Source organism: Colletotrichum gloeosporioides, assembly GCF_011800055.1.
Source record: "Colletotrichum gloeosporioides strain Lc1 chromosome Unknown consensus_5, whole genome shotgun sequence".
Taxonomy (NCBI): domain Eukaryota; kingdom Fungi; phylum Ascomycota; class Sordariomycetes; order Glomerellales; family Glomerellaceae; genus Colletotrichum; species Colletotrichum gloeosporioides.
This window is the reverse complement of record NW_025544650.1, coordinates 79503-106817: the sequence shown is the minus strand read 5'-3', so window position 1 is coordinate 106817 and position 27315 is coordinate 79503. Positions and strand designations below refer to the sequence as shown.

At 54.2% G+C, this 27315-nt stretch overlaps 7 protein-coding genes across 7 annotated transcripts; 5 read left to right on the top strand and 2 right to left on the bottom strand.

Annotated features, from left to right (window-relative positions):
- Positions 1-2912: 2912 nt before the first annotated feature.
- GCG54_00003637 (Translation initiation factor eIF-2B subunit gamma) lies at positions 2913-4833 on the bottom strand (the record flags this gene model as incomplete). Its single annotated transcript, XM_045403707.1, has 4 exons — positions 2913-2982; positions 3036-3156; positions 3208-4563; positions 4653-4833. The coding sequence occupies 4 exons, from the start codon at positions 4831-4833 to the stop codon at positions 2913-2915; spliced, it is 1728 nt and encodes a 575-aa protein (XP_045271047.1).
- Positions 4834-5639: 806 nt separating this feature from the next.
- GCG54_00003636 (uncharacterized protein) lies at positions 5640-6909 on the top strand (the record flags this gene model as incomplete). Its single annotated transcript, XM_045403706.1, has 2 exons — positions 5640-6254; positions 6310-6909. The coding sequence occupies 2 exons, from the start codon at positions 5640-5642 to the stop codon at positions 6907-6909; spliced, it is 1215 nt and encodes a 404-aa protein (XP_045271046.1).
- Positions 6910-7839: 930 nt separating this feature from the next.
- Positions 7840-10883, top strand: GCG54_00003635 (SAGA complex subunit spt20; the record flags this gene model as incomplete). Its single annotated transcript, XM_045403705.1, has 2 exons — positions 7840-8152; positions 8212-10883. The coding sequence occupies 2 exons, from the start codon at positions 7840-7842 to the stop codon at positions 10881-10883; spliced, it is 2985 nt and encodes a 994-aa protein (XP_045271045.1).
- Positions 10884-11892: 1009 nt separating this feature from the next.
- Positions 11893-13045, top strand: GCG54_00003634 (Autophagy-related protein 27; the record flags this gene model as incomplete). The annotated part of the gene is made up of 3 exons (XM_045403704.1): positions 11893-12157; positions 12227-12794; positions 12850-13045. The coding sequence occupies 3 exons, from the start codon at positions 11893-11895 to the stop codon at positions 13043-13045; spliced, it is 1029 nt and encodes a 342-aa protein (XP_045271044.1).
- A 425-nt stretch (positions 13046-13470) lies between these two features.
- On the top strand, positions 13471-14082 carry GCG54_00003633 (uncharacterized protein; the record flags this gene model as incomplete). Its single annotated transcript, XM_045403703.1, has 1 exon — positions 13471-14082. One exon carries the CDS (start codon positions 13471-13473, stop codon positions 14080-14082), a length of 612 nt encoding a protein of 203 aa, XP_045271043.1.
- An 824-nt stretch (positions 14083-14906) lies between these two features.
- Positions 14907-15611, bottom strand: GCG54_00003632 (Cutinase; the record flags this gene model as incomplete). Its single annotated transcript, XM_045403702.1, has 2 exons — positions 14907-15088; positions 15143-15611. 2 exons carry the CDS (start codon positions 15609-15611, stop codon positions 14907-14909), a joined length of 651 nt encoding a protein of 216 aa, XP_045271042.1.
- Positions 15612-19604: 3993 nt separating this feature from the next.
- GCG54_00003631 (N-methyltransferase tcpN) lies at positions 19605-25422 on the top strand (the record flags this gene model as incomplete). Its single annotated transcript, XM_045403701.1, has 20 exons — positions 19605-19655; positions 19795-19885; positions 19941-19982; positions 20048-20202; positions 20274-20311; positions 20365-20502; positions 20595-21014; positions 21877-21944; positions 21990-22234; positions 22306-22343; positions 22405-22542; positions 22610-23027; positions 24001-24036; positions 24131-24221; positions 24272-24313; positions 24363-24517; positions 24582-24619; positions 24688-24825; positions 24889-25308; positions 25368-25422. The coding sequence occupies 20 exons, from the start codon at positions 19605-19607 to the stop codon at positions 25420-25422; spliced, it is 2817 nt and encodes a 938-aa protein (XP_045271041.1).
- Between the last annotated feature and the right edge of the window lie 1893 nt (positions 25423-27315).

Here is a 27315-nt window from a genome sequence, read left to right as displayed (position 1 = left end):
TGTCGATGCAGCCGTGGTTTTCCAAATAATTCTGGGCAAAATACTCAAACTGTGCAGCCTGCAGCGGCGTCATCGAGAAAGAGAGAAGGAAAGTGGTCGCTCGTTATCCACTCTTGTTCCTCGCTCCCCTGGTCGAGCTGCAGCATGTTCCCAGCCCATCCATGATCGACGACAAGCTGCCGAAGCCGAGACTCAGGCGGACAGGGGTCGACAAATCCCATCCCACTCCATCACCCCGTGAATGCATCGTCACGGCTCTCGAACAGGGCCGAGCTTCTTTCTCCCAGGCTGGCGAGAATGGCGGCATCCGGGATCCGCCTTCTCTCTAATCCATACCCTCGCTCGCTTGTGAGTGGCACGAGCCCGTGGAGAAAGGGACATAATCGCTCCCAGGAAACAGACGCCATTGTGAATAACCCCGGAATAGACTTCGCTCGTCGCCGGCTGAAGGGCGGGGCCACCACGGCTTTTCCCCTCCTCTCCCCACTGCCCCTCCTCCTCCATCAATGGGAGCCCGGGCCGGCCTTCGTGCCTGGTGCTGGCTTATGCTCCCTGACCTCTTGTCCAAGATTCCCCGGTCAGATGATAACCGGGCCTTTCGTGATAGATCCGATCAACGCCCGCAGTGGCATTTGACAGGATGTCCGTTTTGGGACGAACTCGCTCACGGCCTTTGTTCATCCCGCAACATCCCCGGAGAGAAACCCAACGGTCGACGATCATCGCCTCTTGCTTCATAGCCAAGGCTGTGGCACTGACAGAGCTCAGCCGTTGCTCCCGCGTCCTGGATTAGATTGTGCGGTAGCCCAGGCACGCCCATCAAAAGCGCGTGGCCCTGGGACCTGAACGTTGTCCAAACCCCGAACCAAGGTGCCACCACACGCATTTCTCAAATTCATGATTCAACCCCATCGCGCCCCAATCTTAGTGCCATTTCCCGCCCTGTCCCTGGGAAAGAGGCACGTCGAACGCCGTAGCAGCAGGCGGAAAAAGCAGGCCACACACAACCTTCGGCCGTTAGGCCACCACCGAGAACTGACACAGCACTACCTCCGCGACTCCATATTACCGTGAACACACTTGAAAGTGAGCCTGCGGCCTCGGCTTTCGCCGCCAATGGTGCCTCCCCGGGGCCAGACGCCAGTTCGCTCCACAGACCTCCGGGTGCCTGGGGGCGAACCGGCGCGGAAATGCTCCTTTTCTCGCGCACACCATCCATCCATCATCATATTCTTACTTTTTCCTGTAAACTTGGCGCACACGCGAGAGGAATGCTGGGCGTCGTCCACGTCTGTTGATCCAACACCCTCAAACACGCGCGTGGGAGAGCCTCTGTCTCTTGCTTTTCCCCTCCTCTCTCTCTGCACTTCCAGGTTTTTCGTGCTTCGCCACAACGGCCACGAGGAACGCACAACTCTCGCGCGAACGACTCACTTTCGCGGTCTCACCATCTGTGATCCCGCGTAACCGCGTTCCTTGAGGTACCTGGGAGGACGCCTGTCTCTTGTCCAGACGCCTGGCCTTTTTCATGTGGTGTACCTCTCTCTTTCTGGTCCTCTTTCTCCGCCGTACGACTGCTAGTCCGTCTCTTCCTTCGCTCGCCTGTCGAAAGCCTCCACCGGCCATTGTTGCTAGATTTGATTCAATCAGATCTCTGTACGACCGCGCATGCGATTCAGATTTAAAACTAGAGCTTATCATCGCCTCCTCTCTCGAGGCCCCTGCGAACATCCTCCCGAAAGGGGGAACAGCAAATCATCCGCCGTCTGTTCGCTAGCCCATACCTCACCAGCATCTGTCACGCACCCGCCAACCTGGGACGGTGAGAGGACAATGCGCACTTTCCTTTAGACCACAATGAAGGATTGTGATAGCTCACATCTGTCATGTAAGCAAATGCCCGATGTCGACTGCTCGGCACCGGCACCGCTTGGACCGTAGCCTCGATTCGGCTGGGATTGTCTCTAATCGGGCCTCTGAGTGGCCCAATATTGATTGCATCCTTGCAGCAGGCCAAATCTTGCCCCCTGGCAGGATGTGTGGGTGGAAGGGCTGTTTCTGCAGAGCGCCGCCGCCGCCCCGGCTGGTCTCTCCTAACCCTGGTCCAATGATGATGATGTACTGTAGATGTCGGAGACAGCAAATAGTTCGTCCACGATTCTCCGGGTCAGGCAGATCAAGGGGTTCTCTGGATTCTCATTCTGCAGTCTTGGAGAAACTCCGCATTCGCCGTGATGGGAAAGTCGCGATTGAGGGGTTTTCAGACCTCCCCTCGTCAGCGGTCTCTCAGCGCCATGTTCGGTGCAACGGCCCAGTAAAGTCGGATGATTTTGGGACCTCCTCCGTCTTGTGGCTTGGAAGCTTGCACCGGGAATAGATGCTCGAGATGTTGTCTTGCTGATGAAGCCACCACAAGTCCCTGAAAGAGGGGTTCAAGGGGTTCAAGGGGTTCTCGTCGAGCCAGCACGGCAAGAACGATCCCTTCGCTGGTACCTGGGCTCTGACGAACATCAGGAATGTTATCGGCCGCGTTTCTCCACTGACAGGAGGCCGTCGTTCGACTTCCGTTTATCCCGCGGACACCAGCCTGCCGCCGCGATTCTGGCACATGTCTACCGGTTCTCCACCCGTGGTCGGAAGGTCTGTTGAAGTCGTCTCGAGAAGCTAGGAGCAACTCAATTATCTCCAATGGGCCGAATGCCCTTTCTTGGCGCCTGAGTCGGTCCAAAGTTTCTATGTGTTTGTGTCTCCATGTCTTGCTGCCCCTTTGCACATGTTTACTCGCGAAAACTGGCCCCATAAGTTCGGTCTAGTGAACCTTGGTCCGTCCTCGCCGGTGGCTAGGTCGAGTGTGTCGTTCCATCTTCATTCAATATTGCTTTTGTCTGGGACTAGACCGCGCTCACGATATTCTAGAAGGGAACCACCAGGTTAGCACGAGAGAAGAGATCGCCGATGAAGGGCAACGCCGGCGAGGCCTGGCTGAGATGGAGAGTAAGGCTTTTTTTCTTTCTTGAATCGATGCTGCATCTTACTCGACTGCCTCCTCATTCTGAGCCATAACCTCATTGTCCATGTCGTCCAACACCTCCTGCATCTCCTCCTCCGTAGCATCAAGTCCGTCAGAGCTCATAAGCTTATTGTCCTTATCCTCGGCTGTAGTTGAGTTAGCAATCGGCGTCCTCTCTTCAGAGTCTGTGAACTTACTCTTAGCCTCCACAATGAGGTTCTCCTGAACCTCAACGTCTGTGAGGGTTGTTCCATCTCCGATGACACATCTCTTGCCCAAAATGCATCTTGTGAGCTTGCAGTTCTTGCCGACTTGGGCTCCTTCCATCAGCAGACACTGCAGGAGCTTCGCGCCCTCGTTCAACTGGCAGCCGGCGCCAATGACAGACTCCTTGATAGAGACCTTCTCCTCAACTGTGACGTTCTCGGCGATGAGACAGTCGGCTTTGGTGATAGTCGTGCGACCCTTGACTCCCTCTGGATAGGCCACCTTCTTGGCGTGAGCGAAAGGTGATGCGGCGTCAACACCAGTCTCTTCCACTGACGGCAGCTTTGCAAGATGCAGAGAGACGTTCAGGAGAAGCTTGGAGGTGTCGACACGTCGGACCAGCGGTGCATCCGCTTGAGAGGGGTGAATGTAGGCGAGGATCGGGGGCACTGTGAGGTCGCTGTGAGTGTTTCCAGAAGCGTGGTCATTGCCGTCCGTCTTCTTGCCGTCGTCGCCGCCGGGGATTGTGCGGAGCTCCTCCGGGTCGTCGCCCTGGGGTGATGTCGTACTCTCCTGGACGGAGTCCTCATCGTCGTCCTCTTCGTCTTTGCGAAGCACCTCGTCCAGTTGCAGCTTCTCAACGAGACCAGTCTGCCAACCAGCCTTTGCCCACCAGCCAATGACGTCCTCTCCAAAGTTCTCCAAGCGCTCATTCTTCTCCACGAAGTCCATCACCCATCTCGGGAGGATGTAAAGGTGAGCGTCCCTGTGCGTGGTGAGCATACGTATCCTGGGATGGCTTCTCATCAGGCCGTGACGAATAGGAAGTCCCTTCTTCTCCTCGGTCAAGTCCTTCAAGGTGTCTGTAGGCATAGAGTAGACAAGGTTCGACAGATGCGGCAGCAAAGATCCTTTTGGCGGTGCAACAGCGGAGGCAGCAGAAGGCGTAACGGCGACAAAGTCGGTCTCCTCCTTCTTGACAGCGAGGGCTGTCTTTGTCTCGTACCATACTCCGAGGCCGCCACTGAAGGTACTGGAGCTGTTACCAGAGAACTTGGGTGCGCCGAGGAGGTCGGACATGCTAGCTCCCTTGACCATCCATGCCTGCAGCAGCTTCTCACCGGCAACTTCGCAAATGAGATCGCATGGAAGAATGACAAAGTCAGAGGTAACAAGTTGCTTCACCTCGGGCAAACGGAGGATCTCGGCAGTACCGGTGGTCTGGTCGAGGTCCTTGGGCGCCAGGATGTCTGGCCTAGGGAGGGGCAGTGCCGTCAAGTGAGGGTTTGTGTTCAAGGCGGTAGTGATGGCCTTCTCTGCTGAGGCGGGGCAGATGAGTGTGATATCTGGAAAAGGTCAGCCTCGTGCGGGTAGGAGCGGATGGCGGGGTAAGGCTGAGATCACGCTCAGGCGATGACCAGCCGAGACAACTCACTTGTAATTCCCATGCGGTAGCAAAAGTCAATGGGATACCAGACCATGGGGCGGTTGGCAATGGGCAGCAGCGCCTTGGGGTTTTCATCGGGGTTGGAAGTGAACGTCGGGAACGAAGATCCGGGGCCGCAAAGCACCAAGGCTTGGAGCCCTGGTGAGGGCATCGACACAGCGTGGGGCATCTTGAGATGCAATGGTGGGGTGTTTGCGTCTGCTTCGAGGGGTCCTCGGAGATCCTTCCGAGCACTGAAGCGAATAAAAGAGGGATTGCCGAATGTGCGCTAGAAATAGCAGACTCGGATGGTGTTGTTATGGGTTGTATGCGCCGTGTTTGCGACGTCAATGCCAGGGCCGACTCAGTGACTATTTTTTGATAATCGGCCGCTGGAAGGCGTCATCGACCAAAACTCCGACTGTGACTGTGAGTGGGAGGCACGGGCTCTGCGGACCCACTTTCACGTCCTGATCCGGCGCGTCATGGTGGAGAAGCTGCACGTGACTAGCTTGAGGACGGAAAACGGCGCATCCTCGGCCCGGCAGGTGTCGCGCTGTCAGCTGCCCAGAGCCTGTCAGCTTGTTTTGGCCCGGCAACCAATGGCAGCCAGAATCAACCTCGGGATCCCCCTGGGGCCTTAGCTCCTCGTCATCCAGTGTGTCCCCATCCATATCCCCATTCATCCATCCCATGTTGATGCGCACCCCAAGCCCAGCCACCCAAGCTCGCGAACAAGTGGGCGATTTCCAGCCCACCTCCTCGTTGCGATTTTCTGTCGTTTGACACCATCCGTTTGCCATTACGATCACGGGCGGCTCATTGAAGCATTAATCTTTGGCGATTCACCTGCGGCAACCTCCAAATCCACACCGTCTGTTCGAAGCGCCCAATTGCCGCCAGTAGCTCCCGAAAGCTCGAAATCCACTACCGATCTCTAAAGAATATACGTCAACTTGGGCCCCGCGCCCTGGTGCAATGGTCACGCCAATCTAAATGTCGTGGAACGATCAACACTCTCGGCGTCGCGGGGTATGGAGCCATTGGGTGCCGCTCGCAGTCACTGTGACTGTCGCAACCGTTGGTCTCGCAGCCTGGGTCTGGAGCCAGCGCAAGGATGAGGACGAGAATCCCGAGACCGACCACGTCAGAGACCTCGACTACGATGCCGCCGACTTTGGCGGCAATACTGCCTACGATTCCTCCAGAGGACCGAAGCCGCCATCAAGCAATGTTGGGGCCGAGACCTACGGCACCACGGGCGATGCGTCCCGGGATGCCGATGTCAGCGCAGAGACGTGGGGGGCGCGCATGTCGGGCGCATTGAGACGCACTCCCAGCCCGCAGCAATTCTTCGAGTCCGCCGGCAAGACTGTGACGGCTGGTGTTGCTGCAGCAGGTGCTGTCGCTGGACGCGCGCTGGCAGCTATCCGCGAGGAAGATAAGAACGCCTACGCCGACCACGAGACGTGGTCTGAGGAAGCCGATGCCCGCAAGGAGCGATCCTCCGCTCCGAGGGAGCCTGGGAAGCGAAGGAGGACTGTTGCGATTGTGGTGTCTGCAGACAGCCATGGTGACGACTTTGATGACGATGGATTCCATGAGCATGCCGTAAGGGACTCCTTCTGAACCAAGCCATCATTCTTCATTGCTGACCTTGCTGTAGTCAATTCTGTCGCACATTCCACGCTACACTGACTTCTCTAGCATTAAGCTCTTCGTCTTGATCTACGCCCCTGGTCTCAAGGAGACCGCAGGTGAACCTTCGAGTAACCGCCCGCCACCTTCGCTGAGCTCGTCCTTCTCTAACATTTCCCACCACCAAGCCCAAACTCCTGGAGACGAGTCAGCAAAGAGCCCTCTGATGAACGCCTCTGCCACAAGCCCTGCATTCAATGCTGTCTACTCCCAGGCCTTGGCTCTGGTTGAGAAGGAGACCATGGTGCTGCCTTTTACCACGGCCAATGGACACACTCACATTTTACGCCACTTGCAGCCCGAGATCGTGTATCTCCAGGAGTCTTTGGCGGGCGAGAACGGCCAAATGGTGTCCAGCCTCCAGACTTGGCTGCGTCACGACATCGTTCTGGTTGTGGGTGCCGACAACGGGCACGGTGGTCTTGCCGACAGCGAGTCGGAAGCGGAGAGGCCAGAAGAAAAGTGGTGGCAGCGGCCGGACCGGGTCGGCCGGGGCCGAGGCGTCGTGGTCGTTGATGGGATGCGGGTCCACGATGACTGGGCACGCCGCGTCCAGGGACGGGAGTAAATATTGCCTCCGCTGTACAAAAAGCGCTTTCACGTGGAGCGAAAGCCGTATGATGGGAGGCTACAAAGGGCAGGAAGGGTTTGGAAATGTGTGTTTTTATTTGGATTGGTATATACCACGATATCATGTGACGTTTATCATGAGAGCAGATAGTCATCGTAATCGACCGTTGAGGTTGCGACTCGCCGGGGTTTCTTTTCTCAAGAGTGTTTGCGTGTGCATTGAAAGACCTCGGACTTAAGTTGAAATTAAATTCAAGTTTGTTCTTCTGGTTTCGAAAGTCTGGATTCTGCCCGTCAGTTCGTCTGCTTTACTTCTAGACATGGCTCTGCAGGTTCCACGTCCCCAGAAAGTCGGTTCAACCGTGCACGCACTGTACTCCTACGGTGGGTCTGCATCCGGGGTTTTGCCTGAGGCTTTGGCCTGCCTGCGGCCTGGGGCCTGCCTCCAGCATCCAGCAGCGTCCAGTCGAGTTCCACGTCCTGTCCTCCACGCTTTGCACCCCCCGTCTCGGAGATGCGGCGGTTCCTCCTTTGGCGATAGAGCCTCTTTCGCGGAAGCCTGACTACATCCCAACCCCACACGCATCGAACCCATCAACCTGAACAAGAGTGCATCTCTTTTTGGCCTCATTTCTCAATCCTTAACTTTTATTTTTCACATACGAGCAGGTTTGGCGACCCTTGCGACCCTCTCGCGACCCGGATCACCCTTCTCCACGCCGACGTCACCCGATTTGTCCAACGCGACCACGCACCACGATCGCCCATCCATCAACCTCCGACCCCCATCCATCGCGATCGACGAACCCCATCCCAGCTTCAAATGAGTACTTCTTGATACGACCTGTGCATCATACAATAGCAACATATCGACAGTCGCGACACTTCTCAGCCTCGTTGCGGTCCGGTAGCCGCCCCATCCGGCAATATGGCGCCGGTCGTGACGGCAATCCAGCCGCCGGCTGTCGCGTCCAAAATCAAACGTCCAGTACCCCCTGGCATCCAGACCAACGGAGCAAGCTCCATCAAGTCATCGCCCTCTCCATCGATGTCTACCAAGAAACCACCAAATTCCGCGAAGATGAATGGTGCGAATCCACAATCTGCGCGACCCGCCAACCGCGTGCGCCGCGAACAGTCGGCCCAGGGCGGTCGCAACTCTAGGAACAGTGCAGGGCTGCGCTCAGCCTCGCTCGCCGCCGACATGGCTGCGGCCCAAGCCGTTGAGCCGCCACCTTATGGTATGTACACTTGAGGTGGGCATCATGACGCGTTGCTCGTGCTAATGTCATCGACACAGTGGTCACGCCCGAGTACATCCTCAAGAAATACGCCGGCAATCCTCCATCCCTTGTCGTACACATGCATCAGAACCACTTCCGGTTCGACCAACAAGACGGAATTTTCCAGTATAAGTCGCCTATGCAGATTTTCCTACAACACCTGCGGTTGCGCACAGTTCCTCACGACCTCCTCGAATACTTCACACAGTGGGGTGTGCCCTTCTACGAGGGGTGCCTAATCGTCCAGGTACATGACCATAAGTCGGTAGCCCAGTCCAAGGATGTTGTGCGCCCGACTTCTGCCTCGAGCAATAAAGTAGTCCCCTCATCTATTCACAACCATAACCCATACATTGTACCATCGCCGTACGTCCCGTACCCCAAGGAGTCTCTCGGAGCTCAGCCTGAGCTCGCCCACCAAGAGCATGAGGATACGAAGCACAAGACAGCGGAGGAAAAAGACAAGGAGAGCATGCCAGCGCCCAGTCTGCCGGGGGAAGGTCAAAAGAGCAAAAGCCCTCCAAAGGCCAAGATCTTCACCGTTGTCCTGCATCCAACTGCGGAGAGTCTCCAGGCTGATCTCCTGATCAAGGCTGCGACTCCTCGCGGAGCGGCCGATGGACGTGGGAGTATAGATGCTAACGGCGCTCCCCCTGCAACACCCATCACCATGGTTCCTCCCACTCCTACGGCGGGAGCCATGCCGCCTCCGGCCAAGAAGCAGAAACGTGAGAGGATGGAGTTGGACGCCAGTAACATCTACCTAGCCGAATCTCAGATCCTGCTAGCGACCAATGCTCCTCTCTTTTTGGAGCCGACAAGGGATGTGGAAGAAACAATCGCTCTGCTCGATGCTCTAACCCACCCAAAGCACTCAGATTCTCCTCCCCAGCCAAAGACGAGGAAGCGGACCGTGGCCGAGATGGCTGCCGACGAGGCTGCCGCCGCGGATCAAGAGAAGTACATGCTTACTCTGGACGAGCGCACGTTTACTGCCGCCAACGGAGCACAGAGTGGGTCAAACGGCGCCGACAAAGAAGGCCCTGCTGTCGTCACCACCTTCGAGCCCAGATTCGAGCGGTTCAAGGTCATTGCTGAGATCAAGAGGGAGCACGATGAGAGGAAAGAACAAGAGAAGGCCAAGGCCGCAGAGAACGAGCGCAAGCTCGCTCAAGAGAAACAGAAGCAGATGCAGGAGCAACAGGCTGCTATCACTGCTCAACGCCAAGCTGAGGCCGAAAAGCTGCGGCGTGAGCACATCATGGCTCAGGAGCTCAAAGCTCGTCAAGAGCAGCAGCAAAGAGAACAGCAGCGACGAACCTTGGCGGCTCAGGCTGCTGCGCAGAGTCAGGCCCAGAGCCAGAATGCTGCACCGCCCCAACCCCAGCCAACACCAACAACCATGCCAAATGGCACTGCAGGAGCTGTGCCCAGCGGTATTCCAGCGCAGACCCAGGCCCGCTTTACTCAAGCATCTCAACCTCCCGTTTCTTCACCAGTCATCCGTCAAGGCACACCTCACAGCATGTCGTCGCCCATGCCTGGCGGTGTACCGATGCAGCAGTCCAATTCGAACATGGCCAACAGCCCTCCTCGGCCGCCTTCGGCAGTTCAAGGCCACCCCCCGAACGTCGGAGGTGTTCCTATGTCTCACAGCATGTCTGCCCGCGTCAGCCAGCAAAGCCATCCCAACGGTACGCCCCGCATGCCACAAGGAACCCCGAGTATGCAGGCAACGCCAGTGCCGCGACCTGCTGTTGCTGCCACGCCTCGCATGGGACAAGCCAGTCCTCCTCCGAACATGATGCAATCAAACTCTCAAATGGGCCAACCTATGATGAACGTGGGCACACCTGGATCCATGTCGAACCAGATGCATAACCCCAACCTGATCGCAGCTCAAGTAGCCCAACAGCAACGTGCTATTCAGCAACAGCAACTGCAAGCCGCTATGCAGAGTGGCATGGGCAACATGATGAATGGCATGAACCCGCAACAGATGACGCCCCAGCAGCAGCAATTCATGCAGCAGCAGATGCACCAGCGCATGCTTCTGCAGCAGCAACAGCAACAGCAGCAGCAACAGCAACAGCAACACCAGCAGCAGCAACATCAACAACGCGGTAACATGGGTAACATGATGACGCAGCAGCTAGCGGCCCAGTATGCTCAACAACTTAACCGCATGGGAGGCAACCACATGGGCGGCGGCCAAATGACGCCACAAATGCAGGCTCAGCTACAGGCTCAGCTCCAAGCGCAGATGGGCAATCCCATGCAGCGGCAGATGGGTGGCCAGGGTATGATGAACGTGAATGGGCAGAATATTAGCATGCAGCAAGCACAAGCGATGATGCAGTTGCAGCAGCAGCAGCAAGCGATGGGCGGCAATAGCGCTCTCACGAACCAAGTGAAGATGCAGGGAATGGCCATCTACAACAAGCAAATCGCCAACCTTGCTGCCAAGTATGGCGGGAGCGTGGAAAACATTCCGCCTGCCGAGATGGAGAACTTTAAGCGGCAATGCATGTTGGAGGCCAAGAACCAGATAAGTAACGTTCTTGCACAACGCAGGGCGCAGCAGGTGATGATGCAGCAACAGCAGCAACAACACCAGCAACAGCAACAGCACCAGCAAATGCAGCAGATGCAGGGGATGGGCGGGATGATGGGACCTCACGGAATGTAGATTCTGTGACAACAGCCATGAAGCAAGCGTCCTGATTACTCAGAGTCAAGGGCGGAGGGAGAGAACAGCGGAGAGCCATGTTAAGAGCGTCTTTTTATTTCGGCGTCTAAGGGACTAGGGGAGGGTTTGGCTGGTTTCGATCTTGCATGATCTTATATACCCCTACGAAGGCGCATCTACCTTATCCTTCAAGGTGCGGTCAGGGACGGACGTCTATTGAATTAGGGGGCTGACGCAAACAAACGGCATATGCATACGCCAGAGCGATTCGGGACTCTGAGAGCGAGTTAATATGTTACTGTGTATATCAGTTCAGTCATCAGTGAATTGGAGTCCAATTCAGAAACGAAAAATTCAGTCAACGACTTGAGATGAGCTTGGTGTGTGGAAACCATTCAATCCAACATTGCGTTCCATGTATGTGGTTGTGTCTTATGTTGATGGGTTTCTGGACCCAACTCCGGGCCAGGACTCTTCCACATAATGAACGTGAAGCCGCCCAGGATGGGAGGGTCAGTGCATGCACTCATCCACAGCATCACGTGCATTGCATCGCTTAATCTTCGGCATGACGTGGGAGAGACCCGATGATGCAACCCGCTAATGCCGCTAAGGTGCAGGAAACGGTCAGGTTCCACGGTCCACGGCCCAGGTCCAACAGCATCCAAAGTGGAAGGTGCCGCGCCGGGTCATTCATCCACTGTCACTGACTGACTGCTCTGGCCTTTAAGCCACATGAACCATTCCGTGACCTCGAGCTTCCACCACCACTGTGCTGCCTGTTAAGCTCAACACCACATTCATTAGTAGCAGTAACATCTTCTTGTTCTCTTTTTTGGGCCTGGCCGATACTTTCTGCAACCTTGTCGAGCTCCAGCTTTGCCTGCGCCCTTCCCCCTTCCATCCGCTGCCATCCCGATCCACCCGCACGCAACCCCCAGACCATTCCGCCGAACTTCATCGAAGCTCAGACATCGACAACAGCGACCCTTCGGCCGGTCCTCCCGTTATGCATTACCCTCGACCGCAAGCAGCTCTTCTGCTAGCCTGCCTCTTCTCCTCGCCGGCATTGGCGGCCACCATCGACTGCGAACACATCCGCGTAGACGATGTCTCCTTCAACCTGAAGGCCCTGGGAGGCCCGCACAGCGTCGTGACTAGTCGCTGGCACCCGCCAACATTCACGAACACGTCCTACACCGTCGACATCTGCAAGCCTCTGAAGCGGAAAGGGGACGTCAAGAAGGACGAGCAATGCCCCAACGGCACGCGAGGTACGCTGCCTGCCTGCTCCTTCACCTAGCCAGGAGATTTGATCGATTACTAACACCGCGGAAAAATAGTCTGTGCCATTGAGCGCACCGTCCACCCGGGCAACGACAAGGACAAGGACGAGGTCGAGAAGGTGATTCCGATCGCCGGCGAGCTGCAAGACGTGGGCGGCAAGCCCCTCGACGCCAAGGTCGAGCGTCTCAAGTCCAGCGACTCCAACTCGGACGCGAAGAAGGAAGGTCTCCGGCTCATCCTGAACGGCGGCTCCTACCCCTTGACCAGAAGCGGCAGGAAACAGAAGGCCATCATCGAGTTCATCTGCGATCGCGAGAAGACGGGTCTCGAGGGAGAAGTCACCTCGGAAGATCAGTACGATACTGCCACGAAACTGCGCGCACGTGACGACAATGACGACAAGGACAAGGACAAGGACGGCGATGGGCCATCGCCCGACGAGAAGCAGATTATGGGAAACGGCACTGCCTTAATCTGGGACAGCTACGGTCCTGCCGAGGGAGATTTTGACGTCTTGAGAATGACTTGGCATACGAAGTACGCCTGTGAAGACGCGCGCGACAAGCCTGATGAGAACGGTGACGCGAGCAGCCACTGGGGTTTCTTTACTTGGTTTGTCGTCTTGTGAGTCCATCCTTTTTTCCAAGTTTACCTTCACCAGCTAATATTTTCTGTGCAGGGCTTTCCTCGGTACCGCCGCATACCTCATCTTCGGCTCCTGGCTGAACTACAATCGATACGGTGCTAGAGGCTGGGATCTACTGCCTCACGGAGACACGATCAGGGACATCCCGTACTTGGTGAAGGACTGGACACGCAGTGTCCTCAACACGGTGAACGGCAGCGGCAGCCGTGGCGGTTACAGTGCCGTCTAAATGCGCTCTTTTCACGGGGAGTTGGCATGAGCATGGAAGTGTACATTTACAGTGTAAACGGGGTTAGTGACTGAGGTTTCCTAGGTGCATGGTTTCGCGGGTCTGGTTGCGACCTGGAGTTGGGCTGGTTTAGCCCCTGGGGCTCGTCGCATTAGCTGGTTCGTCCAAGAGAGTACTCTTTGATCCAATCCGTCATGTCCCAATCTCTGGTGCTTTTTGTGCCTATGGGCATTGCCAAATGCTTGCACAGCGGCTGAAAGCCCGGTAAGTGGTAGATCGACTTCTCGTACCAAGTACTTGTGGGGCGTGTCTTTTTGAATTTCTCCAGAAATCCCCCGCGCCTAGCCGTAATCTACCTTCCAAGTAACAAGTAAGCAATCAACGAACCCCTGGTCCCCGTCATCTCAGACTAACGATTCCTCAGAATGGATTCCTTGGGCAAATCCGGTGTTATACCGCTTCCGAGCGATGAAGAACTGACCTCGTCACCACCGCCATTCAGTCCACCTCCCCTCCCTCAACTCACGGACTTCCCGCAGACAATCCCAGACTCCTGCCTCTCGCTCTCCATCCCTCTCCTGAGCGCCCTACACGCGCTCCTCCCCCCAGCGCCGACCCTCACTCTCTCCATCGGCAGCGGCACAGGCCTCGTCGAGGCTCTTCTCCAGTCCCTCCCGGACGCCGCGCCTCTCAACCTCGTGAGCGTCGAGGTCGCGCCCAGCCCGAATAAGTACCACCACCCGCACCGCACCGTGCCCGGGACCTGGGCTGTGGAAGGCCTGGCGAGAGAGGCGGCGGCGTGGATGTTTGTGTATCCGAAGCAGGTGGCGCTGGTGAGGGAGTATATGCGGCTGTTTGTCGAGGGGCCTGGGCCGGAGGTTGTGGTTTATGTCGGGCCGCGGATGGACTGGGGAGATTTTGGGGGCGCGCTGGAGGGTGGTGAAAGACAGGTTGAGGTTTGGGGGGAGGAGGGGATGGAGGAGGTTGGGGGGCGCGGGTGGGAGGTTGTTGCGGTCGTGAGGAGGACGGGGAGGTGAGTTGCGTTATTTGGAGATGTCGATGTTGGCTGTGAGGGGCGATTCCGGAGGGGGTTGCGGTCAGCTTCCCATGAAGCCCTGGAGATGCTTGCGAAGGGCTCGCATGTCGGGCATAAGTCGGAAGGATCGCAAGTCACGGCAAGTCTTGCCGGCCTCTTTTGGGCGGGCTGCAACACTTGGCGAGAACACCTCAGACGATGGCTACGCCAGACTGTGCATGTCTCGCGGCAGGAAGTGGGTGCTGCCAGGCTTCGTCGTATTCGGGTTCTTCATTTACTAATCATCTCAATAGGGTCATCACCGCGAATGCCATGGGGGTGATAATCGACATGCCAGATGCCTTCCGCATTGTGGATCTGTTTGAATCCGAACGCCTGGAATTGAGCAACGGTGTATTCTGTCTGACGAAAACATCGCGAACTTGCACCACACTCCTGTCCGAAAACTTCGCATCAGGACTTTCAGGCCTCCAGACAAGACTCGTGATATCATGTGGTCTAGATTTTATATACTAGTATGGCTACACAAGTGCTAAGCTATGCCAATGTTTTAGAAACGCAGCCACCCCACTCAACACCCTGCCTCCCGTCCATCGCCATCGCCATCTTCACCAGCCAACTCAAGCGTCTCCATCCTTCACCCTGGCGAATCCTCGCCCAACGAACGGAGGGGGGACTTTTGCTGGATTCACCATCTCCATTACGAACACACTACTATGCAACCTCGGCACATATGCACAAAAGTCACGGCAGGTATTTATATATACATGGTCGAAACAGAAACGCAAGCCTCCGAGGTCAACTCTGAGAAGGCTCGTAGCCAGCTTACGCGCCGGCGGCCGGGGCGGCCATCATGGAGGCGGCGAACGTCGCGGCCTCGTCGGCGTCGTTGCCGTAGGTGAGATGAGCCCGGCGGATTTGGTTGCCGCCCTCGCAGATGTTGTCGCCATTGTGGCAGATGACCTTGGTCCTGGAAGCGTCGACGCCCTGCACGGCCTGGCCGTTGACTATTCGAACCATCAGTATTGAATTTTCTGAAGTTTTTTCACTCGAGAACTTACGTGGGTCGCCAAAAATGACCACGCCAGCAACCTTGGCCGTCATCTCCGCCGGCATCATCGCCGCGCCGTTGTGCACGAGCTGGCCGCCTTGCGAGTAGCCAGACATGATGACGGCCGAGTTGGGGCAGTTGGTGATCGCCTGCTGCGTCAGGGTGGCCATCTCCTGGGAGCCGTTGGCGTCGCCGCCGGCGAGGAAGCCGGGCACGTCGGCGGGGTACTCGATGCCCTGGACCTCGAGGTTGCCCCCGACCTGGGCGGAGAGCGCCTGGAAGAAGGGCGGGCCGGCGATGGTGCCCACGTTGCCGCGCTCCGTGGTGCCGCGGGCGAAGACGACGATCATGTTGGCGCATGCGCCGCCCTGCAGGCCGTTTTGCGTGTTGCCCGAGAAGTCGGCCTGGCGCTTGGTGATGGGGGTGGAGGTCGCCGTGCCCAGCAAGGCGAGAAGGGCTGCTGATGTCGTGAGATGCATCGTGAAGTGAGTGTGGTGGTGGGAGATGATGAAGGATTGACGATGGTTGCAGAGATTAAATTACTAGGCGATGGAAGGAAAGGCTTAACTTTGAGATATCACTGGTCAGGCACGGGAAGATGAGATGGGCGGCGGCGTTGGATTCTTATACCGGAGATGCGGAAGACAAGCTTGGCCTTGACATTTTCACTTTCCACGTTTGCACGCAAGCCGCACCGATATGGACCAGCCTCCGGATGGACAGGCCGCCGTGACGGGCAGCGAGGGAGGGAAGAATAAGCTTCTTTCGTTCGCTTATTGCGGTGTGTGTGATGTCGTCTGCTCCAGGGCAGCTTCAGGTACCGCAACCTCATCCCAATAGGGAAAGGAGGGCGGATCAGAGGCAGGGACCTCACGTGGGATCAGCCTGATGGCGACACTGGACGGGAACAGGGGAACAGGGTTGCCTCATGTTCAAGACGAAAGGACTCTCGGGGAGTGTTGGTCGAGTAGTTTGCTCTTCTCGCGCGCGAGTCCTCGTTGGTTGGAAGAAGATAGGGCCGGGACATGTGGACCCTTGGAAGCTTGATCTGCCCTGCTGGGCGGGCTCGAGGCTGATCGAGAGAGTGAGGATGAGCGGCATCGGGGCCGGAAGAACAGACGGGGCTGGATGCGATTGGGCGTGGCCGTTTCATGGGTGTGGCCGGTCTGGTGTGTGTGTAGCCATGGGGTTTGAGCAACTCGAAACATCGGGCGGGCTGTGCGTCGAGGGCCACCGGGGACGAGGGGCGGATGGGAGGCGCACCGAGTGCTTCCAAGCTTTTCAAGAGTGTACCAGCCTAGTTTTGGTGGGCTGAAGAGTTGGGGAGGTCTTGCTGCCCACAACATGGGACGGCGTGCAGATTTCGCGCTGGTGAACCAATGTGGAAGTCCTCCGCCGCAGCGGATTGGCAGGTTCTCTATTCCTCTGACAGCGCTTTGTTCCCTCGTCGGTCTGATGTTTTCCCACAATGTCGGCATGTCGTCTCGAGTCCGACCCAAGGTTGGTGTTAATTGCGCTCACTTCGCAACGTTCGGAATTCCCGACGGTGCGAAGGTTGACGTGCATCATGCCTCTTGGCTCTCGGCAGCTGGGCGCGGGAGGCCATGTACGTATGGCGTGCGCCGTCGGATTTTTGGAGGCCCGTCGAGTGTGCTTAACATCATCTCGAGTTTTCTTCAGGCGGTGTGACGGATGTTGTAGGGATGGACTTGTCCGGAGTCTGGTGAGGGGAAGATGCGTGCAACGATGACTAAAGGGGTAGATTGTGATCTCACTTCGGTACCGATACGCTGGCTCGGCATGTTGTCAGGGAGGAAGTGCGATTAGGTTGGAGGCGATTGGGAAGGGAGTTGACTCGCGGTGACAGCCAGATGACACCGGGGAGTCGCCGAGGGGGTTTGAGTTGGGAGAGTCATTGGCTTGCTTTCTGTGTGAACTAGTCGAGACAGAACGTTGAGGTTATCCCCAAGGAAGACAATGTGGTTCTTGTCACGCCTTGATGGCAGAGAAACCGTTGCACGACGATTCTGAGGTGCAGCCACTGTGGAATGTGTCGTCACCCCAATGACGGCTGCAAACGGGATTGCGTTGAAAGAAGCTTGCGGGATTCGCGCTGCCAAGGGAAACATCCGGAAGATCGGCCCCCGCATCGACGCCACGGGGCACGGGAGCTTAAGTTTGGCCCACCTTTCGGTTGATATCACGTTAACTTTTCTGCCCATGTTTCTAACGGTCCGTTTGTGCCTGGATCCTCTTTGACATGCGTTTTAGCCCTGAGCGTTGGACACCTGTTTTCCTAAGCCGAAAGACGCGGCTGACCGATGATTATCAAGAAACAATGCTCATATCAGAGATATCGCGGGCCTCGTAGTGGTCTAAGCTAGATCACGAGCTCGGGGACAGGGGAATTTGCCAGTTATTGCTGCCGTGAATGTGGATTATGAAATCTTCCATTGTGCCTGAAGCCATTGTTTGACCTCGGCTGGCAATACGTCCGCCGGGTGTCAAACATTTGAAAATTGATAGATAAAGAACAACAACCGAGAAAGCATCCTTAGCTAGCTCTCAACTCCAGATCCTCAAACGAAACCTTCGACACAACGATGCTCCACACTCTCGCCGTGTGGTTAAGCATCCAGGTTCTCAACGGTTCTCGATTGCCCTCTACGCTAGCTTTGAAGCCCTCAGACAGTCGTATTGGTTTCGCCGACAGTACCAACCAGTTCCCATGCCTCGGGGCCAATTTTGTCAGCGGTATGTTTGAGCTCAGCTCTGGTGATTATACCATTACGATTGAAGTCCAAAATCACAATGATCTTCTCAACGTGTCCGTGTGTCCATTCATGATGGATATCTGTGATATCCACGTTGCAAAACACGCGGTCCCGATCGTATGTGATGTTTGTGCACCGAGTTTTTTTCTGTATTCCGAGAAGAAGCCCGCAATCTCTAAGGGGGTGTGAAATTTTCGACTGGTGCCATCTAAATTGACGATGATCCACATTCTTTCGTGATCACAGAGGTGCAAAAAGTCCTCCGCGTCGTGGTCTTGAATGACACGAATCAGGAAGAGCCTGGCGAGAAGAGCATAGAGGGGGCCTGTGCGATGTCCAACGTAGTCTTGGGCTTCAGGATCATTGCTCCATGAGGGAACCAGGTTCTTCAACCTGATCATCTCCTGTATCTGCGTTGGAGAGGGATTTGGCGCGGATGTGGCTGATCCTCCAAAGATAAGGGCGAGTTGACGCATCTGTTCTGCTCCAGCACCATGACCTACCGGCCTTGGCGTTGACGAAGCAACAAAAAACCCATCAAGGATTTCGAAGTCCGTCGGCTCAGGGAAGGGATTGTCCCAAGTGGACTCAGGTGTTTCTGCTCGGGGGATTGGCGAGGGCATTGTGCGATTGTTGGTCCCTTAGTAGACTTGCGGCATTAAGTTGTGAGTCGAGCGAATGTAGCAACAGAAATCAGAACTTTTTGATCGAAATCTGGATGCTAGAAGGTATCAGATAAGCAGCTGAAATTTTGATATGCTGTTAAAAGTTGGAGGAGATTGGATCATTAGTTGGCGACAGCATGCTTTATTTCAAGTAGCAAGTGGATGGGACAACGTCAAATACCGCTATCAAGCTGGCTTTGACAAAAGTTTCGTTCTTTGACCAAAAGCCTGTCGATGAAGTTTCTCCTTGCATCCTGAATGAACAGCATCCTAAGATTACAGCACCACTGAATGGCAGATTCGGCTTGTGATGAACCAAGTGTAACATGAAGCCGTCCGCACTCAATCGCCTGGCGCACAATGTACACCTTCAAGGGACTTCTCCGGCGATTGTGCTTTGCTAAAAATCTTTTACTGCAGTAAATGCGCTATATGGCCAGGGGCTAAGATTTTTTTCTGATTTATGGCCGCCCATGGTGCCGTCAAGAGATGTTTTTGATGTCCGACACTCCCTTACCGCCCAACATCGTTAAGCTTGAATCGGTATCGGACTAAATGGAGACGATATCGTCAAATTTATCACGGCATCGGGTCTGTGTGGTGAAGATCTTGCGCTGTGCAGGCCAAAAATAGGATCCTTGAGCCTCCACTGATTGAGGTGCATCTCCTGACTTCGGCAAGGACCTGAACATCAACAACACATTCTGCACCAACATGCAAGCACACCCGGGTTCTGCGGTTGCTCTGTGGATACGAGAAATGTGAGCGTGCGAATGGGATCGACGGACTGGGGCTGTTGGGACGCCTGCATGTTCATCACATCCAGAATGATCCGCGACGGGTACTGGCCAAGACGAGGGGGCCGGACGAGGCAGCGGGCTCCAACACACAAGCGCGAGTGTGACAAAAACCTTCCCCCTCCCATGCCCTCAATCTATTTCTTTGGACTTCGGTTTTGTTTCGTTTTTCATCCTTCTTACCGGGTTTGGTTTACCTGCACGAAGAGCGCAATCCCATTGAAGTGCTGATTACTATGTCTCAGCCTCAAGACAAGCACGAAGCTCAGCTAGCTGCTGACGAGGGCGTACGGTTGAAACCTCGAATACTTTTTTTGAGTTGCTAATGAATTGCAGGATGATCCCCGCTCGGAAATCGGAAGCGTGAGGGTTTATTCTAGGGGTCAAGCGCATTTACCCATGACTTGCTAATTGCCAAACCACCAGAGTATTGCTTCCTCAAAAACAAGTCTTCGCGACTCTATAATCGATTATCGCATTGAAAACGGCCGAACATACCATCGTTACAAAGAGGGCAGTGAGTGGCTACTGATACATGAGTAATTAGTGTGTTTTTTGACAAGCTCCGTTAGAATACAATCTCCCGAATGACGACCAGGAAAACAGCAGGCTTGGTGAGCTTTAACGCCATGGCTCGCGACGTAGAACTGAGTTGATGCTTACTCCAGAACCACACCAGATTCAAATCATCAGCTGTGGTTGATCACTCTTGATAACAAACTCGGTGTTGCCCCGCCCTGCGAAAAAGACTCGACAGTCGGCCGAGTGCTTGATGTCGGCACTGGCACAGGCATCTGGGCCATTGACTTCGGAGACGAACATCCGGAAGCTGACGTGAGTAGTCAAATACTTGTTTCTTCTGCGTCTTTGAGAGCGATGAATGCATGATTGACTTTTCATTGCAGGTCTACGGAAACGACCTATCCGCCGTTCAGACTACTCTGTGAGGAAACATTTCATACCCAGGATCGTGAGAGTGCTAATAGCTCTGTACAGCGTACCGCCAAACGTCAAGTTTGAAGTTGATGACATCGAAGACGAGTGGACATACTCTCGTCCATTTGAGTACATCCATAGCCGGCTCATGACTTCCAGTCTCAGTGACTGGCCCGTGTTCCTGAGGCGTTGTTTTGAGTGAGTCATTCCACGTTTACCTTCATCAATGTGAGGGTGATATTTCCATTTTCTTATCATGCCCAAGCGCTAACAAAGAGGTGGCCTTGAAGTAATCTGGAGCCTGGCGGTTACCTCGAATTAAAAGAAACCGACATCATTCCACGATCTGACGATGACACCCTCAATCCCGCGCATGCGATCATGAAATGGGCTAATCTCCTTCTGCAGGCGTCAATCAAGCTTGGGCGGCCCTACATGGAGATCCCAACTTTGAAGCAGCTCATGATAGACGCAGGCTTCGAGGATGTCACAATGCACGTCTATAAGTGGCCTACTAATGGGTGGCCTAAGGACTCGAGACATAGGGAGATTGGCATATGGAACTACGAAAATACAATGATGGGCTTAGAAGGCTACACGATGGCCCCGTTAACGCGCGCTCTGGATTGGACGCCAGCAGAGGTTGACGTCTTCCTCACTGATGTGCGCAAGGACCTCAAGGATCGAAGCATTCATGCCTACTGGCCCCAGTAAGTCTTACATCTACATGTTACCAGAAGGGGCTGTCTTCTGATCATTTCACTAGGTACGCCATCATCGGTCGCAAGCCGCGAAAGATGGAGGCGTCAGCAATTGCCTGAGGGCCGTCATTACCACAACTTGTCTACACCCAGCCGCATTTTGATCAGGCCTCAATTGAAGTCCGTATCTCAAATTTCTTGGCAAAGGAATTGTGCCACTGGCATAATCAACTTAAATTTTGCAAAACTTCCTTCCGCGGATGCGGCGGAAACCAGTCGGGATCATGACCCCTGCGCTCGCTTGTGAAGCATTTGCCCTTCTCGGTGGACATGTCATTACTGACAAACATATCTTGATGGGCATTGGTTATGACGAATATGCAACGTCGCACCTGCTCCAATTCTCTCTTTTCTCATTCGTGCGCAGCTCTTCATGTCCACAAAACTGGCTGCATAACATGGGTGTTTATGCACGTTGGTGCAGAAGACCAGTCGGCCAAGAGGAGGGGCCCGGTCGTACAAAAACCGCAATGTTCTCCCCGCCCCTACCTACCGTTGCATTTTTCTTGCATACTTTCTCTTGTTTCCTCTAGAACTACTCCTTGCGCGTGGTTCGATTGAAACGTTGATCACCATGGCCCACCCCCAGAACGACTTTGAAGTCCAGGTTACTGCTGATGAGCCTGATGAGCAGGTAATGAGCGCATTTGCAGTTGCAACCCGTTGTAGGCCCTATTCTGACTTGGCATACAGCAGGATGACAGCCACTCAGATATCGAAAGTGTAAGCCTATATATCATTTGGCACTGGAACAAAAATTGGGCCCTGGAGCTTACTGAGACTACCAGGTCATTGCCTCATCCACAACCAGCCTTCGCGAATCCGTGCAGGACTACCTTGTGGAGAATGGGCGCACCTATCATCGGTACAAGGAAGGCAGTATGTTCATAATTCTGCGGTAACGATGTCTTCTAATATGGTCAGAATACAATTTGCCCAACGATGAGAGAGAGAATGACAGAACAGGTCAGACTATTCCATTCACCTCCGTTGGCGTAATTGACCGAAGCACAGACATGATCCATGCCCTGTGGCTTCTCACGCTTGAAGATAGGCTTGGGCTCGCTCCTCCATGTGATCTTGAGACCAAGGTCGGCCGAGTTCTCGACGTTGGCACAGGCACGGGAATATGGGCAATCAACTTCGCAGACGACCACCCAGAATCTGAGGTAGTCTCTGTCTTTTATACATCCGATGCCTTACATGAGACACATTTATCATGATATCTAACATTGAACAGGTTCTTGGAAACGATCTTTCGCCGATTCAGCCAGGCGAGTCAGTGATTTGGACCTGGGCACGCCTTACATTCGCTACTGGACTAACTTCGCATGCGCAGTGTGCCGCCCAATGTGCGGTTCGAGGTCGATGATATCGATGATGAATGGACATTTTCACAGCCATTCGATTACATCCACAGTCGAGTTATGACCTCAAGTATTGCCGACTGGCCTCAATACCTAAAGAAGTGCTTCGAGTAAGACAATGACTTTGTGTTTCAGAGTTTGGCTTCTGCGGGTATAAGTTGACTTGAGATAACGCAGCAATCTCAAACCCGGCGGTTATCTCGAGCTTCAGGAAGGCGATCTCTTCCCCACATCGGACGATGGGACTCTTTCAAAGGAAAGTTCATTGATGAAGTGGGCGGACCTCTTGTACGATGCTTCAGTCAAATTCGGCCGCCCATTTGTGCAAGTCCCTTCACTAAGGCAAGCTATGATTGACGCTGGCTTTGAGGACGTCACCATGAGCACTTATAAGTGGCCATCTAATAGCTGGCCGAGGGATGTTCATTTTAAGGAGCTCGGGATGTGGCAGAGGGAGCAAATGCTCAGCGGGCTAGAGGGGTTCAGCTTAGCTCCTTTGACACGTGCCCATGAATGGACACCCACGGAAGTAAGCGTCTTTCTCATCGACGTTCGAAAGGATATCAACGACAGAAATATTCACGCATACTGGCCGGTGTGAGTCACCCCATATCACCAAATGCAGAGGCTTCGGATGGTTTCAACTGACACACTTAGGTACTTCCTCGTTGGTCGGAAGCCGTTGAACAGCTAAAACGCTTCCAATACAGAGGTTCCATCCAGATCTTGCTCACCCGCGCAAGTTGGTGGACCACCGCATGTCGAAAGAAACCGACATCTTGAACAAAAACGCACGTGAGGACTGTCAATCGGAAGTCTTATTGCATGGTTTAGACGTTAAAGCAAGAGTCGGACAACGGATGAAACGTGCAACGAGGAGTCGAGAACTACATAGACCATCAGCCACCCAGGATTTGGGGGGCTCTGTGAATATTCACATGGATTTGTTGGCCCTCTCTATCCAGACACCCGGGAATAATCAGAAGTGCTCGGGAGCCCCATCCACAAGCGGCTCGTTATGTGTGGGCGGCGTGATAACGTGGGTCAAGAATCGACTGCATTCCAGCCGGGGCTTTGATCCCACATCCGCGCCGCTCGGCTTCTTATCCTAATGCAGGGAAACATGTCACCCAGAGGCAGGCTGGACCCAATTTTGGCGGTGATAGAGATATGAGATGTTTGTCTGCTTGTTTTCTCTCTTTCTATTCGTGAATAATGCAACCGATCCACAAAAGGTGGCCTTGTCACGAACATTTTATGCACGTCGGTGCAGGATACAGAACGCATGTGGTTGCCAGCCAAGGAGAGGGGGGAGGCGGGGGTGAAGGCCGGCTCCGTGAGACACCCGGGGTATTTGAATTGTGTCGTATCTCCCATCGACCCAGAACCCTGGGACTGTTTCCTCTTGCTCAGCATTTTCCCTCGGCAACCAACACGGTTTCAAAATTTTGTTGATAAATCGCGCGTCATGTATCAAGCTCCGGAGAGTAACGAAGTCCAGGTCGCGATCGACGACGTGGTATGCGCGCTTCATTCAGGATTTGAAGTTCAATCTAACATTGGCATAGCCTGGCGATGATGATTCCCGATCGGAAATTGGAAGTGTAAGCTCGGTCCTCTCGCCACCCTTCTCATCTCAGACTTCATGAATAGTCTGCAACGCTTGATGGGCATCGGACCTAACACACTGAATAACAGAGCGTGGCTTCTTCAACCACCAGTCTTCGGCCTTCACTTCGGGATTATCGTGAGGAAAATGGCCGGACGTACCACCAATACAAGGACGGCAGTGCGTGATCTGTGCCGCTTGAGACTATGGCTCTCTAACCACCACACTAGAATACAACCTTCCAAATGACGACAGAGAGCTGGATAGGCAGGGTGCGTGGCGGTGTCTGTGTTATTCACAATCCACTAATTGAGAACCAAGATCTGGAGCACCAGTTATGGCTTCTTACCCTGGACGACAGGCTCGGTCTTGCCCCGCCGTGCCAGCCGAACGCCAAGGTCGGTAGAGTACTCGATGTCGGAACAGGAACAGGAATCTGGGCTCTGAACTACGGTGACGAACACCCAGAGGCTGAGGTAATGTTGCTCAATATTCTTCCCACATCACGCCATGAGACTCTTACATTATTTCCGGCCTTAGGTCTATGGAAATGATCTTTCTCCGGTTCAGCCCGGCCAGTAAGTACCACCAGCACAGACTGCTAGGAGTGCCTACGTCCTGTTCAGAGCTAATGTTCCGGGTGTAGCGTGCCGCCTAATGTCAGATTCGAGGTTGACGATGTAGAAGACGAGTGGACCTTTTCTCGCCCATTCACGTACATCCATAGCAGAGTAATGACCTCCAGCATCAGCGATTGGCGCCTCTATCTGCGTCGCTGCTTTGAGTAAGTCTATTGCTGAAGTTCAAAATCCAAGTTTCGCAGCGATACTAAACACGTATAACCTAGCAACCTCGAGCCTGGTGGCTGGCTTGAACTTCAGGAGCTCGACTGCGTCCCGCGCTCCGATGACGGAACCCTCACTACGGAAAGCCCCCTGAATAAATGGGCTGATCTTCTTGTTGAGGCATCTGAAAAGCTCGGACGTCCTTACGTCCGAATTCCCCCGCTCAAGGATCTCATGGCTGAAATCGGGTTCGAGGAAGTGGTCATCTACATGAACAAGTGGCCCACGAATAGCTGGCCTAAGGATTTGAAGTTCAAAGAGCTGGGAATGTGGCAAAACCAGAGCATGATGGAAGGGCTCGAGGGATTTACCATGGCGCCTTTCACGCGCGCGCTGGAGTGGAAGAAGGACGAGGTCAACGTTTTCCTCATTGATGTCCGCAAGGAGATCAACAACAGGGAAGTTCACGCGTACTGGCCTATGTGAGTATTGAGGCGCTGTGATTAGCAGAGAAAGGCCCCTGCTAACAAGCATAATCTAGATACTTCATCATGGGTCGCAAGCCTTTGAAGGAGCAGACGCCGGCTCCGGCCTAAGGGGACATCGGAATATCTGGCAATAGAGGCCAGCAGGCAGCGTATATTGAGAAGCATCAAAAGCCGATACAGATTGAGCGAATTTGATAGGGTACATAGAGCTCAACATCAGGAGTTAGCCTCGAGGAAATCACTGAGATAGCCACAACTGCCGACTATTACTAAGGATAGTTCCGAGGTGCTCTTACTGTTTTTTCCCCTAAGCGAAAACCCCTACTGGGTGGGCTCGAAATTTCCTCAACATTACTTGGAAATAGTTATGTTCGCGTCATGTTTAACAGACGAGCTAATTACAGTAACAAAGCATCTAGAATGGAGACTAGATCAGGTGAATTGACATCAAACGGCTGTCACATCAAGTGTGTCGCTGCAGGAACCTGCCATCGCAGATTCTCTAGACGTCCTGGTCAACGTCGCTGAAAGCGCCCTCCTTACAGTCCCAGCTTTGTGTTTGATGTGCCTCATGCGCATCCGCTTGAACCTGAGTGTGGCGATCCAATTATTCATAAACAAATAACCGAACACCATGACGACACCTGCTGCAATAATCAGAGGTCCGAGGATTGAGAAGACAGTAAATCCGTATGATGCCCTTTGGAAAGCATCATTATTCTCAAGTATCTTTGTGCTAAGCCCGACCTGCATAGCAGCCAAAACGACAACTAGGTAAGTGGTCGAGCTGGCCATCCATGTTAAGTTGCCCTCGAAGAACGGGCCGTACTGGTTTCAGTAAGATCGGTAGGCGCGTAGTGGGGTCTTCCATAGGTAGTTAAGCTTGTTCAGACGGTTCAAGCGCAGCTCGCCGTAGTGGAAACGCGGATCAATATCGCAGTGGATGTTTTCCTTGTCTAGCAGCTCTTTGACGAACTTCCGCCATGGCGACCAGTTGACCTCTTGGGCGAGCAGGTGCTTCTCGTGAGCGCTGATGAAATCGTTCTCATGAGAAACGAGCGCTGCGTAAGAAAAGAGAAAGCCGAGAGCTCGCTGTCTTCAAAGCCTGCAGCTACATGACTCCTGATCGACGTAATGAATGCCTCTATGAGGGCCTGACTTGCTTGCAAGACAGGTGGTCCTGCCAGAACCGAGGCTCCATGAGGAATTGTGGTATAGGTTTGATCCAGATTCTTGACTTGCTCCAAACGAGATGCATATCCATCTGCTCAGTGGCTTGTATTTGGCATCCAACCAAGTTCTGGTAGTGCAATGGTCGCGGGGGCAACGGTCTGCGGGCAAGCCACAACCAATCATGAACATCAGGTAGACGCTTGAGGTTGAGCTATCTATTGATACACTCGAGCATAGTTGTTTCGGAAGCACTTAGATCGATTAGGTTCTCGTGTGCGTCCCGGTAAGCTGCAGGTAGCAATGAAGCATAGGTATCGTCAATGTCTAGTTTATCGATGCCTCTGTCTGTATCGCTCAGTATAGAGATGTGGAATGGGCTCGGCTGTTGATATTCAATCAGAGTTCGAGTTTCCACAGCATCTAAACGGTTCGTCTACCCGACCCCCGCGCGTCATCTCGACGTCTCCGTTTTGATCGCTCATAATGATAGGCTAAATCCCGTTGGGTTTCCAAACATTGGACTTATAACGGTGAAAATCGTAGAAACATGAAATAAGTTCTTCTAAAGCTTAAGGGGTGACGCGTTCTTTTTACTTGTCTTACTTGATCGATTTAGCGGCCAGTATGGATGTTATTGTTGCAATTGCTACGCAAATCAACTGGATCAGGTGGTCTGGAACACCCAACCAAAAAGATCAAGTATGTCACTTTCTGCATTTTGTAAAATGTCTGCCTGGGGAAGTCCTGCCTGATTGCGGCAAAGCCTTTTCTTCTGCACCTATTTTTGAACGCCTGGCCAAAGCCTTGCTTACTTCTCGGACTCGCGAT